This window comes from Hypanus sabinus, chromosome 26 (genome assembly GCF_030144855.1).
Source record: "Hypanus sabinus isolate sHypSab1 chromosome 26, sHypSab1.hap1, whole genome shotgun sequence".
NCBI lineage: Eukaryota > Metazoa > Chordata > Chondrichthyes > Myliobatiformes > Dasyatidae > Hypanus > Hypanus sabinus.
The window spans coordinates 6109499-6124960 of NC_082731.1; the positions used below are offsets into that span (position 1 = coordinate 6109499).

General features: G+C 46.6%; 1 protein-coding gene across 1 annotated transcript in view; it reads right to left on the reverse strand.

Moving 5' to 3' along the window:
- Window positions 1-13838, reverse strand: part of LOC132381813 (MAP/microtubule affinity-regulating kinase 4-like) — a 309243-nt gene extending 295405 nt beyond the window's left edge. Inside the window, exon 1 of the mRNA XM_059951416.1 lies at window positions 13314-13838. Within this exon, the coding sequence (XP_059807399.1) occupies window positions 13314-13364 (51 nt within the window). The 5' untranslated portion in view covers window positions 13365-13838. The remainder of the gene's footprint in view (window positions 1-13313) is intronic.
- Window positions 13839-15462: the final 1624 nt, after the last annotated feature.

Consider the following 15462-nt stretch of genomic DNA (forward strand, 5'->3'; position numbering starts at 1 on the left):
AGGAGGTAACAATAAGTAAGGAGGGTGAAGTGAGAAGCTGGGAGGTGGAAGATGAGGGGGAAAGGTAGAGGGCTGGAGAAGAAGGAACCTGATAGGAGTGTGGAGCGTGGAGAAAGGGATGGAGTTGGCACCATGATAGGCAGGTAAAAAGAAGAGAAGAGGTAAGAGGGCAGCCAGAATCGGGAATAGGAAAAGAAACTACATCACTTGCCTTCTTAATTACCTGATGCCCGGCACGATGTTGCTCGGTAACGTTTATACAAGAGCGAGCTGTCTCTTTGAACTTCAGCATGACCCACCCAATCCCTCATCATTTAACACTCACTCTGCATTCATCTGTCAAGGAGGGCACGGGAGGGTGCGGCAGGGTAGGGAGGGCACAGGCAGGGCGGGGGGGCGTGACAGGGCACGGGAGGGTGCGGCAGGGTAGGGAGGGCACAGGCAGGGCAGGGGGGGGCGTGACAGGGCAGGGAGGGCGTGGCAGGGCAGGGAAGGCATGGGCAGAAAAGGTTTGGGAGTTATTAAAAGGTTTAAGGCAATTTTACTCTCCATCTGTTTTCAGAATTGCATCTGTCCCATTTTGAATATTGGGGCATTTTGTTTTGCTTTAACCCATCAGCATATCTTTCTGGCTCCACCATTTCTTTGGCATTTATGTTTCTATGTACTTCCAAGGCAAGTTAGGGAAAAATCGTGTCTCATTTGCTCTATGAGTCACGCTCAAAGGGAAAAAAACGCTTCTTTTTATTGCTTTATTCTATTTATAAACATCTTGCTGCTTCACAGACCCTGAAACATACTGCGGCGTGAGTGAGTGGGCTCAATGAGTCGTATTTAAAGACCAACATTCCTTCTTTTTTGTTTGCCTGCCTCATGACTTGCTACACTTCCAGCTCACCGTGAGGTGAATCTCCAAGTGGAGTGCCGGGCCGCCAGCTTTGTGAGACGAGCACTCGGGCCTGGCTGACCGGAGGGCCTCAACCCATGGGGTGCCTCCTCCACAGCCAGAGTCCAAGTCCCACACGCTGCCCTCGAGGTAGGAGAGGTGAGTGGTAAACATTTCAAAGCAAGCTTGCCATTTATCTGCTTTCCGACATTAACACCACATGATGTAGGAGCTGAATTAGGCCATTTGGCCTATAGAGACAGCTCCACCATTCCATCATGGCTGATTTATTACCCCTCTCAACCCCATTCTCCTGCCTTCTCCCCGTAACCTTTCACGCCCTGACTAATCAAGAACCTACCAACCTCCATTTTAAACCATCCTAATGGCTCGGCTTCCACAGCTGTCCCTGGAGAATGAGGGGAGATTTGACAGAGGTAGACAAAATTATGAGGGGTTTAGAGAGGGTAAAAGTAAGCAGGCTTTTTCCACTGAGGTCGGATGAGATTAGAACTAAAGGTCACAGGGTAAAGGTGAGAGGGGAACCTGAGGAAGAAGTTCTTCATTCCGAGGGTGGTAGAGATGTGGAAAAGTTACCAGTGGAAGTGGCGGATGGGGGTCTGACTGCAACATGTTTGGAGAAGTTCAGGCAAGTACATGGATGGGAAGGGTACAGAGGCCTACTGAAACTTCACTTTAAAATGCAACAAGGGTTGTATCCTCTCCATTCTGACTCGTCTGGAATTTCACATACCACCTAATGAGTACAGAATCTAACCACAAAGTACACTGTACATGCTGGGGTCAAAGCAACACGTGCAATACACTGGAGGAACTCAGCAGGTCAGGCAGCATCCGTGGAAACGTTGACTGCTCATTTCCACAGATACTGATTGACCTGCTGAGTTCCTCCAGCATGTTGTACAGAACCTAACCTCGGGTCACAGGACTGAGGGAAAGCTTCGCTGTTAGAAGGGACATCATTCCAATCGGACATTGCAAAACTCCCATAACTGGAGGAATAGGATCCTACAATACTTCCTACACATTGGAGAGGATACAGAGAATATTAGAAACACAAGAGATTCTGTAGATGTTGAGTAACACCCACAAATTGCTTTGGGAACTCAGAAGGTCAGGCAGTATCAATGGAAGTGAATAAACATTTGCCGGTATGAGACAGGACCCTTCGTCAGCACTGGGAGGGAAAAGGAGAGCAGCCAGAATAGGGAAGTGGAGGGAGGGAAAGGAGTACAAGCGGGCACAGGATAGGTCAGACGAGGGGAGGAAAGGGGAGTGATGTAAGAAGCTAGGTGTAGGGGGATGATAATTGGAAAAGGCAAAGGGATGGAGAGCAGATCATGGGGGAAAGGGGAGGGCGAGGGGAGGTGATAGGTAAGTGAGGAAGAGATAAGAAGCCTCTTCTACTCCCTAGAGAAGGGGGAGGGAGAGGAGTGAGAAATTACGGGAAGGGGAAATCTACGTTCATGACATCAGATTGGAGGCTACCGAGATGGAATATGAGGTGTTGCTCTTCGAATCTGAGAGCGGCCTCACTGTGGCAGAAGAGGAAGCCACAGACCAACATGTCGCAGCCGGAATGGAGGAATTAAAATGGTTTCTTTCTTCTCCAGCCCTTTGCCTTTTCCAAATTATCACCTCCCAGCTTCTCTTTTCATTTCCCCTCCCCCAACCACCTGGCTACACCCATCATCTTTTAGCTAGCTCTCTCCTCCCCACACCTTCTTATTCTGTTATCATTCCCCTTCCGTTCCAGTCCTGATGAAAGGTCTTGGCTCGTAACGTTGACTTCTGATTCATTTCCTGAATGCCCTGCTGAGTTCCTCCCAATACGTTGTGGGTGTTGCTCTGGATTTCTAGCATCTGCAGAATCTCTTGTTGTTATTTGCTTTCGATATTCAGCAAGGGTCAATGAGGTTCATTCTCCTAAACAGCTCAGGCCTACTCCTGGAGGACACACCAGATGACCTGCTTCCAATCTATCCAATGATTGGATAGCCAACATGTCCATTTCCAGTCAGTCCTGCCTCCAATATCCAATTTGCTGAGTTCTTTTTTTTATTGACAATCATTACATTGGTTCTCATGGAAGATCAATCAGAAATGTAAACTCCTTTCCTTCTCCCACCACAGATGCTGCTTGACCTCCCGAGCATTTCCCGTGTCTCTGGAAAGTCAGATACACATCGCAATAATTTTTCTGTCAGAACTATCCTCCCACCGGCTATATAATTTTTTTAGCTAATATGACTCAAAAACAATGCAGGTACACATTTTGGTTACTTGAAACTATCAGACGTTTCCCCAGATATTAATCGTACTGAGAATAATCCCCATTGCTGAGGACTCCCAGGCTGTATGGAAGTCCACTCAATTTGAGTTAACAATTCACAGCAGAGGTTACAGACAAGGCCATATCACCCTCCTCAAAAAAGTGATCACCAACCAACGGGTTAGATACAGAGTGAATCTCCCTCCACACTGTCCCATCACACACTCCCAGGACAGGGACAGCACGGGTTAGATACAGAGTGAAGCTCCCTCTACACTGTCCCATCACACACTCCCAGGACAGGGACAGCACGGGTTAGATACAGGGTGAAGCTCCCCCTACACTGTCCCATCACACACCCCCAGGACAGGGACAGCACAGGTTAGATACAGAGTGAAGCTCCCTCTACACTGTCCCATCACACACCCCCAGGACAGGGACAGCACGGGTTAGATACAGAGTGAAGCTCCCTCCACACTGTCCCATCACACACTCCCAGGAGAGGGACAACACGGGTTAGATACAGAGTGAAGCTCCCTCTACACTGTCCCATCACACACCCCCAGGACAGGGACAGCACGGGTTAGATACAGAGTGAAGCTCCCTCTACACTGTCCCATCACACACCCCCAGGACAGGGACAGCACGGGTTAGATACAGAGTGAAGCTCCCTCTACACTGTCCCATCCACTCCCAGGACAGGGACAGCACAGGTTAGATACAGAGTGAAGCTCCCTCTACACTGTCCCATCACACACTCCCAGGACAGGGACAGCACGGGTTAGATACAGAGTGAAGCTCCCTCCACACTGTCCCATCACACACTCCCAGGACAGGGACAGCACGGGTTAGATACAGAGTGAAGCTCCCTCTACACTGTTCCATCACACACTCCCAGGACAGGGACAGTATGGGTTAGATACAGAGTGAAGCTCCCTCTACACTGTCCCATCACACACTCTCAGGACAGGGACAGCACGGGTTAGATACAGAGTGAAGCTCCCTCTACACTGTCCCATCACACACTCCCAGGACAGGGACAGCACGGGTTAGATACAGAGTGAAGCTCCCTCTACACTGTCCCATCACACACTCTCAGGACAGGGACAGAATGGGTTAGATACAGAGTAAGGCTTCACTCTATGCTGCCCTGGCATAATTTCCCATCGCGACACTAATCCAGTTTTTATAAAACCCTTCCTGGCAGAGCTCTGCCTTCTTGGAATCCTGGCGCAGAGATGTGGGAGGTGACCTGCGTTTTCCAAGGGCTCTTCTGCGTGACAAAGGGCCATTGTTGAAGAGTTCAAGTGAAGAGTGCAGAATGTGACATGACTGCGACGGGCCCGTAGGTAAGGAGGGAAGGCTGCATCTCCTCAAGTTGTTATGCTTGTGGAGAGGTCTGAGAGAGACCAATTACTCAAGTGTTTCGGGGCAGGCGGCTGCATTAATTCAGATACTCAACCTCACTTGGGTAGTGTGCAGAGAATAGGCAAGACTGACTGAAGCATAATTTATGTTCAAACGGACATTTTGGAATAAAGCCCTGAAGGAAAAAAAAATGCTTGGCCTAGTCCACCCATCAGGAATTTACAAGGGTGGAATAACCAATTATATACCTGCCATTTTCAGTGTTTATTCCTGCTGCATTTGATCCACTGTAAAAACTACTAACTTCTTCTTCACATGTGTGTGCTGGAAATGACATTAAGCAATCTGTAATCCTGAATTAGAAGTGTGCAGAGGGAGCTTCACTCTGTATCTAAACCATTCCCTTCCTGTCCTGAGAGTGTATGATGGGACAGTGTAGAGGGAGCTTCGCTCTGTATCTAACCCGTGCTGTCCCTGTCCTGGGAGTGTGTGATGGGACAGTGTAGAGGGAGCTTCACTCTGTATCTAACCCGTGCTGTCCCTGTCCTGGGAGTGTGTGATGGGACAGTGTAGAGGGAGCTTCACTCTGTATCCAACCCGTGCTGTCCCTGTCCTGGGAGTGTGTGATGGGACAGTGTAGAGGGAGCTTCACTCTGTATCTAACACCTTTGTAGTGTTTGATTTGGCTGTGTAAAGAGATTTACTGTATCTGACAGAGATGTATCTGTGCTGGAGTAATGTAAAAGATGGGTTCTCTATCAGACCCATGCTGTTGCTACCTTCAGAGAGACAAGTTTCAAGGGTGAGTTTCAAGGGTGTTTTATTTAAAGCTATAGGGCTAGAAAAGGAAAACATTCACATTATCTTAAAAGCTTCTTCCTGCAGACAGTTAATGCGATCCACCATTCTAGTTGGCCTCCCCACTCACTAAACTGTAAAGACTTCAAACCACTTTTTATAAAGTTGTTTACATTGTCAATACACACTGGTACTTATTCCATTTTATTCCATATCTGTACTTCTAACTTTCTTTTTATATTATTTATTTTGCATAAGTAGAATAAAGAACATATTTGCTGTCTATGGACCTGAACCCCAAGATCCCTCTTGTGCTCCACACTGTTAACAAGCCTGCCGTTAACTCTGTAGACTTCACTTTTTTTTGTTGTACATTGTGCCACACACCACAGCAAATTCCCAATACACATACGTCAGAGCTGTCACTAACTCCATCGAACCCTGTGTGTGCCTACGACAGCATAGCATACATACCCAAAACAAAAGCTGTGGACGAAGCAGGAGGTTCGCAGTCTGCTGAGGGTCAGATCTGTTAGACGGCCCCAGACCTGCAGCAGAAAGCCAGGTTTGACTTGCCACCTCGAGAGCAAAGGGACAGGCCAAATGAGGGTAGAGACAGAATCAGATGAACAGGCAGGCCATTACCTCCTGCAAAGCGAAACCCAATGTCAGGAAAGGCAGTGATGCATCACTCTCAGACGCGCTGAACGCCTTTTGTGCCGGCTTTGAAAGGGAGAATAAAACAGCTCCCTGTCTCGGGCTTTCAAACCGACATCAGGCGGTCTTTTGAGAGGGTGAACCCTTGTAAGGTGACAGGCCCCAGTGGAGTACCTGGTCAGGTTCAGAAAACCTCTCATTGCTACGGTGGGACATTCCCACCTGCTTCAAAACGTAATACCAGGCTCGGAGAAGAGCAGGGCCCTATTGTCCAGTAGCACTCACATCTACAGTGATGAAGTGCTTTGAAAGTTGGTCATGGCTAGAATCATTTTCTGCCTCAGCAAGGACCTGGGCCCACTGCAATTTGCCTATCGCCACAATAGGCCTATGGCAGATGTGATCTCATTGGCTCCTCGTGCAGCTTTGGATCAACTGGACACTGCAAATATCCATGTCAGGATGCTCTTTATTGACTACAGTTCAACATTTAACACAATCATTCCTACAGTCTGATCAAAAAGCCCAACAACCTGGGCCTCTGACCTCCCTCTCCAACTGGATTCCCAACTTCCTAACTGGAAGGCCACAATTTGCGCGGAGTGGCCATAACATCTCCTCCTCGCTGATGATCGATACTGGCGCACCTCAGGGGTATGTGCTTAGCCCACTGCTCTACTCTCTCTACAGCCATGACTGTGTGGCCAGGCACAGTTCAAATACCATCTATAAATTTGCTGATGATACAACCATTGTTGGTAGAATCTCAGCGGGAGATGAAGGAGTAAGATATACTAAGTAGTTGAGTGGTGTCGCAGCAACAACCTGGCACTCAATGTCAGTGAGACCAAAGAGCTGATTGTGGACTTCAGAAAGGATAAGATGAGGGAACACGAACCAATCCTCACAGAGGGATCAGAAGGGTGAGCAATTTCAAGTTCCTGGGTGTCAATACCTCTGAGGATCTGTCCTAGACCCAGCATATCGACACAGCTGCAAAGGCCATGAAGGCAGCTATGTTTCAGGGGGTTTGGTGTGTCATCAAAGACACTCGCAAATTTCTACAGATGTACCGAGGACAGCATTCTATCTGTCTGCATCACCGTCTGGTACAGTGGGGGTGGGGGGGGGGGGGTGTTTACTGCACAGGATCAAAATAAGCTGCAGAGTTGTAAACTCAGTCAACCCCATCATGGGCTCCAGCGCCCGTATCCAGGAGTGATGCATGAAAAATGCAGCATTCATCATTAAAGACCCCCAAAAGTTCATGCCTTGTTTTCATCGCTACCATCAGAAAGGAGGTACATGAGCCTGACGAGCCTGCATTAAAAATCCCAGGAGACCAGCAGTTTCTGAGATACTCAGACCACCCCATCTGGCACCAACAATCATTCCACAGTCAGTCACTTAGATCACATTTCCTCCCCATTCTGATGTTTGGTCTGAACAATGACTGAACCTCTGGACCACGTCTGCGTGTTCTTCTACACTGAGTTGCTGCCATATGATTGGCTGGTTAGATATTTGCATTAACAAGGTGTACCTAATAAAGTGGCCAGTGAGTGCATATTGCACATCCTGTGACAGATCTCCACACACAGTCCGTGAAACAAGCAATCTGCATCTTCAGTGAGCTCTTACACACTGTGTGCAACATTGAAAACACAAAACGCTGGCAGAACTCAGTAGGCCAGACAGCATCTATGGGAGGAGGTAGTGACGACGTTTCGGGCCGAAACCCTTCATCAGGAGTGAAGTAACATGGGATGGTCGAGGGGGGATAAGGAGTGGGGGGAGGGATGAAGTAGAGAGCTGGGAAGTGATAGGCTGAAGGGAAAGGGGCTAGGGGGAAGGTGGAGAATTATAGGAAATAAAAGAGAAAGAAAGGTAGGGCGGGGGGGGGGGAGATTATAGTCAGGGGGGAGAAACACTGAGATCAGCAACTTCAGGTAATCAATCATTCCAGTTCTACGTTCACTTTATTGTCATTCAGCCAAACATATGTATACCGCTATGAGAAACAAGGCTCTTCTGGACCAAGATGTACAACACAGTGCACAGACAACACACAGAGTGACATTACCACAAATAAATTAACAAATAATGGAACGTATTCCAGAAGATTAACATTTAGCATACGGTACATTCACGACACTAGAACACCGCTGGCATTTTACACATGACAAGGCCTGGGAATTCAATGATCTCTCAGCCTGGGGGAAGAAACCGTTCCTCATCCTAACAGTGCTTGCCCTAATGCTACGGCACCTCCTGCCAGGGGGTCAAAGAGATTGTGGGATGGATGGGAGGATTCCAACCCTCAAAACTGCCAGCTCTGTTTTAAGTTCATCAACCTGAGACATCAGCTGAGCCGTACAACGTAGAGACAGGCCATCCGGCCCATCATATGCTAGTGATCCTGCTCATACTAACCCCACCTGCCTGCATTAACCCCATATCCCTCCTTGCCTGGCTTATCTAGATACCTCCGAAATATTGTTACTGTTCCACCATCACCTCAGAGAAAAATGTTCCCCTCAAACCCCACAAGACTTGGGAGCAGAATTAGGCCTTTTGGCCCATCAGATCTGCTTTGCCATTTAATCATGGCTGATTTATTGTCCCTCTCAACCCCATTCCCCTGCCTTTTCCCAGTAACCTTTGACACCCTTCCCCAATGACAACCGCCTGTGGCACCGAGTCACCCTCCTCTGGGATGTTGGACACACTCAGCTGGTAACATCCACAACAATGAAAGGGGACACAGCACTGATCCTTGCAGCGCACCATTAACCAACATAGAAATCAACCCTCCACTCCCGCAACCTGCCTCCTGCCACCAAAACGGTTTTGCATCCAACCAACCAGCTCATCCATTCCAGCTTTCTGGACCTTGTCAAAGGCCTCGGAAAACCCTTTCCTCCTTCCTCCGCATCTGACCCATCGAACCTGCTCTGCCAATACGACCATGGCTGATCTGGCTATGGACTCAACCCCACCTACCTGCCTTTTCCCCAATTCTCTATGCAAAAATCCATCTAATTGTGTCTGAAGTATATTTAATATGGTGGAACCTACTGCTTCCCTGAGCAGATTCACTGCTCTCTGGGAAAAGCAGTTTCTCCTCATCTCATTTGAAACATCTTATAGTGGGAAATGGTCAAATGGTGCAGCACAATCAATGGGCTGAATGGCCTACTTCTGCCCCAGTGTCTTATGGTCTGAAATTCATTCCTCCAAACCCTGAAGCTATCCCCCCCTAGTTCTAGGCCCACCTACCAATTGGAAACAACTTTGCTGCCTCTCGTATCAATTCAAAATTTTAAATGTTTCAACAAGTTTCCTTCTAATTCTTCTGAATTCCAACATGTGTAGTCCCGGGCTGATAGTCTCTTCATAAATTAACATCCTCAACTCTGGAATCAACTTAATGAATCTCCTCTGCACCACCTGCAGAGCCAGTATATCTTTCATTAAGTAAGGACACCAGAACTGTATGCAGTACTCCAATTGCAGACTCACAAGCACCATCTCTTCTCTTAAGTTCAATCCCTCTAGCAATGAAGGCCAACATTCCATTTGCCTTCTTGATAATCTGGTAGCAAGCAAACAGAAACAGGAGAGGTAACCCTCTTGTCCCATGAAGCATGACTTACTATTCAACAGACCGGATACGATCGACCCAAATTGCAACTGTGCCAGTTCCCATTGCCATCAATTCCCTGATCTTTCAGAGTTTGTACCCACCTTCCCTTTAGATACAACGTTCCAGCTCCCACAACCTCTGAAGTAAGGAGTTGCTGAGATTCCACACCCTCTACTTTGAGTTCAATTATCATTCAACCATACCCATGAATACAGCCAAATGAAACCGTGGTACTCTGGGGCCAACGATGCCGGCAGTCACACGCCGCACAGGGCACAAATAGCACACACCAGGCAGTAGGCACATACAAGATACCAGTAAAATACAGTCGCACAAAACTACAGTCCGAGGCCCTGGGTCTATGGGTGTTGCAGCAGTTTGCAGCCAAACACAATACTCCCGTCTTCTGCAAGCAAAGCACTGACTCCAGATCGGACGCTGTGCCACGCTGCTATGAGGAGTTCCAACGGTTGGGATTAGTGAGCTGTGGGCACCAGAAATTTGTAGGCTGCCCAACACAATCCTCACTGATTTGATTTGGACACATTTCACTGTGAGTTTCGATGTAAATATAACCAATAAAGCTCACAACTCCCTTCTTCTAAGTTCCTGCATACTTCAGTTTCAAAAGATCAGCCCCTCCTCTTGCAATAATGTCCCCCTTGTTGTACATTCCACCTTTAGTAAAAACATCTCAGCATCTGCCTTCTCTTCTCTCCCAAGCATCTCGTGTGTCAACAAGATCACTCCTCAGTTTTCTAGATTCTTTATCAGACAACCAACTGATCCCAGTCAGTCTCCTGGTGAATCTTCTTTGTACTGCCTCCAAAGCAAAAAATGTCCTTTCTCAGACAAGGGTCCAAAACTGAATTGAAGTATGCGCAGGAGAAGTATGAGCTAATAGGTGATGGGCAAATTCAGGTGTCAGCCTAAAGCCCTGACTCTTTATTTCCCTCCATAGATGCTGCCTGACCTGCTGAGTTCCTCCAGCGTTTTGTGTGTGTTGAACTAGATTTCTAGCATCTGCAGATTCTCTTGTGTCCGAGATTCCTTCTTTAAATGTTCACTTGAAAATCAGAATCAGGTTTGTTATCACTGACATGTCAGGAAATTTGTTGTTTTGCAGCAGCATTACAGTACAAAACATAAAAAAATAATATCAACGACAGAGATATATTAAAATATTATTAATGGTGCATATTATTATTTATTATTATTCATTGGTTCACTGTCCATTCAGAAATCTGATGGTGGAGGGGAAGAAGCTGTTCCTAAAACATTGAGTGTGCATCTTCAGGCTCCTGTACCTCTTGCTTGATGGTAGCAGTGAGAAGAGAGCATGTCCTGGGTGGTCAGGGTCCTTAATGATGGACGCTGCCTTCTTAAAGTACTACCTTTTGCATAGAAACACAGGAAACCTACAGCACAATACAGGTCCTTTGGCCCACAAAGCTGTGTCGAACATGTACTTAGTTTAGAAATTACCTCAGGTTACCCATAGCCCTCTAAGTTTCTAAGCTCCATGTATCTATCCAGGAGTCTCTTAAAAGACCCTATCGTATCCACCTCCACCACCATCTCCGGCAGCCCATTCCACACACTCACCACTCTCTGAGTAAAAAACTTACCCCTGACATCTCCTCTGTATCTACTTCCAGGCACCTTAAAACTGTGCCCTCTCGTGTTAACCATTTCAGCCCTGGGAAAAAGCCTCTGACTATCCACACGATCAATGCCTCTCATCATCTTATACACCTCTATCAGGTCACCCCTCATCCTCCGTCACTCCAAGGAGAAAAGGCCAAGTTCATTCAACCTATTCTCATAAGGCATGCTCCCCAATCCAGGCAACATCCTAGTAACTCTCCTCTGCACCCTTTCTGTGGCTTCCACATCCTTCCTGTAGTGAGGCGACCAGAACTGAGCACAGTACTCCAAGTGGGGTCTGACAAGGGTCCTACATAGCTGCAACATTACCTCTCGGCTCCTAAACTCAATCAAAGACGTTCTTGGTGGTGGGAAGTCTAGTGCCTGTAATGGGGCTAGCTGAGTCTACAATCTTCCATGGATAACCACACGACATGCTGGAGGAACTCTGCAGGTCAGGCAGCATCTGTTGAGTCACCCTCCATAGATGCTGAGTTCCTCCAACATTTTGTGTGCGTTGCTCCTGATTTCCAGCACCTGCAGAATCTCTTGCGTCTAAAAAGTCTCTAAAAGCAGGACTCATACCATAGTAACAACATGCTGGAGGTCCTCTGCAGGCGGGCAGCGTCTATGGAAGGGGTACAGTTGACGTTTTCGGGCCGAGACTGGGTTTTGGCCCAAAACATCGACTGTGCTTTTTCCCCCATCAGTGCTGCCCGGCCTGCTGAGTTCCTCAAGCATTTGGAGTGCGTTGCTTGGATTTCCAGCTTCTGCAATTTTTCTCTTGCTCGTGATTGCTCTCAGAGCAGTGGTGAGAGAGGGGGCTGGCGTGCCAGTGAGGTGTTTGGCCACTCAGGTGGATGTACAGGAACACAAAACCTCAGGTCAGTGCCCACATCTGTCTCTCACAGTCAACATCTGGGAGCTGCATCAGTGGGCCACGGCCACAACAGAGAGCTTACTGACTGCACCGACTGCCTTTGCACACAATGCTTCACTAACAGGTGGTAACCCCAGGAAGATCAAAGACGACCATTACCCTTTCTTCGCCACAAAGAGGGGCAACCACTGATAGAGAGATCACCACCATGTACAGTATGCCCACCAAAGCCAACAGCCTGGCATCATGAGGAGATCTGAAAGTATCTTGGAAACCCAAGCAACATAGCAAATTATGGCATACACAATATGCAGTGTTTTTATGTCACATTTATAATTCATAAAGGTCTATTTATATAAGCTGTATATAATTAATACTGTTACCTTAATTATCATATCTTATTTATGGTATGGAGTTCATAAACAATGCTATATAGCATAACTAAATACATTAAATTGTGCCTATTAAAAACCTTTGAAAATAAATTACATGTATATACAAATCTTGGATGATTTTTGATATATATTCAGAATTTAAATGCAGGATAACATTGAGATACACCTAACTGAGAAACATAATAAGTTCATATATGTAGGTAAAATCAATGATATACTCAATATATGAAGCTAACGCAATGTAATATCTGAATTACAGATGATCTGTAATGCAGATTTGACACTTGTAAATACTATGCATTGTTCATGCATATAATTATTGTATATTATGCAAAATAATCACACATTTTGTAATAGCACACAAAATAATTATGTACATCATCCATAGATCTGAGAGAATTTGTAGAATATTTGCAATTATTATACAGCACAAAAATACACGTTAAGATGTGATGGGAATATTACAAAAGCGTGAATATATGTATCACAAATTCTGTAAATTATACTTTTAATTATTTCAACGTTAAGACAGTGCATGTTATAAATAGAAGGTGAAAGAGAGAGATTGGCGGTACAAGGATGGAAGCAATATGTACGTATCAATATACACATGACATGCACATTGTACAAACATGCATTTCCCCTATGCAGCCAGCAATCCCCGCCCGCCATGCAGTAACCCGATGTAACAACATTTAGCCCCAACCGCCCCCATGTCGGTCCCCCCCTGTGAGGCTACTCACATGCTCGATGCTCCGTTCATTCGGGGACGGTAACGTGAGTCGGGAAGACATCCTCGCTCGTCCAGTTCAGTGGGGAAAGGAACGCTTCCCAGAAAAAGACTACACATCAATATTCATCCGAGCGAAATACACGGGAGAGGCGGAACGGGGGTTTGTTCAAACCTCACCCTGTGTATCTCCCCCGCCCCGTGTGTGTGTGTGTAGAAAGCAGCTTCCAAATTCTCCCAGTCCTCATTCAATGCATTTTTCCACCTGGGGAGAAGCGAGCCGCCCAGCGAGAAGGTGAATGAAAATCAGGCGACAGGGGTGTCATCTGGATAAATACGTTGCGTTCTCCGCATCATTCCGCCAGTAAATTTCACTTCCTTGTGTGACCTGGGAACACCAGCATCGCCTCTGAATCGAATCTACTGCCTCGTTATCCCGGCGATGAAAGTGGGTGCCCCCCTTCCCCAGTCCTCAGGCTCGCCGGAGTGGAGGGAAACGCGGCACTCCACGAACCTCCATTGATGGGAAGGAATTGGATGTGGAGGGAGGGAGGGAGGGAGCGAAGAAAGCAGCACTCCCGTCTCGAAAAGCGCAGGAAACGCGTCGGAGTCAAGGCTGTCACTGAGATTAAAGGGACCTGCCCTAGAGCGAAAAAAAAACAGGCAGAGAGGGATGAAACAATAAACCAGGATTGGAAAGGGGATTTTAAAAGGCGAAGGATTTCATCTTAAAAAGAGTTTGGTCTTTTACCCTCAGGAGGAATTGTATTAGAAGAACGAAACCGTGGACACGAATAGTAAAGAATTTTTATATTTTCAATAGTTCTTTCATGCAACGGACGAATTTATTTCAAAGTTATTCGTGTTTATTTTAGACATTGCACAATAAAGTATTCGCTTTTTTGATACACCGCTACCAATACATATATTTAAAGGCGCGAGTGGACATTTGGCTCTTACTGACGCGGCATGTGTTCGCCAGAAAAGTTTCTTTCAAATTTTATTGCCTAAATTTCAAGAGTTTTTTTTTAAGGTGCGGTTTCTGTTGTTAGTGTCGCAGAGCGAACTACAAGGACCAGACTGCACGGCGCCGCTCATGCTCCGCCTCTTTGGCGGAAAACGCGGTGCGTATTGGGTATTGTAGTTCTGATTTGGTTGATCTTGCCATAGGGGTGATTTTATATTCAAGGTTACGATCTTTAAAGGGCGGGGGTCTAAGTCTGTCTCCAAAACCAGTTTCTCCCATTTGGCTTTAATGCACATAATTGTAGGCTGCCCTTTTTTTTATTACCTCCTCCATAACCATAACATCTTGCACGTGTTTAATGGTTGGTCTGGGAGTAGTTGGTTTCTTAAGTACGTTTGGATCAATAGATGGGTTTCGTTTCACTCCAAGAATGAGATACAAGGTGTAGCTCCTAGCTCAGTACTAATGAGGAGTAGTGCTGGGTTTTGATTATAAAAGTTTGTTGAGTCTGCGGGCTGAACTTCAGGTGGTTCATTAAGAAGGTGAACGATATGTTGGTCTTTATTAGCCAGGGGACTGAGTTCAGGGGTTACTCTATCATACTTTGGTTAGACCACGCCTGGAATATTGTGCTCCGTTCTGGCCACCTCATTGTGGAAGAGAAGATTTACTTGGATCCCATTGCCTGGATTGGAGGGCATGTCTTGTGAGGAAAGGTGCAGTGAGCTGGGGCTTTCCTCTTTGGAGTGAAGGAGGATGAGAGGTGAACTGATAAAGTGTATAAGAGTGGAAGCCACAGCTCCTTTTTCTCCCAGCAAGAAAATGGCAAATATGAGAGGGCGTAACTTTGTGTTTGCAGGAAGGAATGGGGGAACGTCAGAGGTCAGCCTTTACAGTGAGTGATGTGGGGGTGTGCAGTGCCCTGTTGGTGTGCTAGTGGAGCAGATGTATCAAGGACTTTTAAGCGAATCTTGGATAGGGATGTGGATGCAAGTAAGATGGAGGACTACGTGGAAGGGAAGGGTTAAATTGATCCTGGAGTCAGTTAAAAGATTGGCACAACATTGTGGGCTAAAGGGCCTGTACTGTTCTGTGCTGTTTTTAAATACCCCAATGACCCTCAACTCGCTGAAGTAGAGAACTCCAAATTCAGCAGGATGTTCCAACACACTTCACTTTAAAATGACTGCCTCTA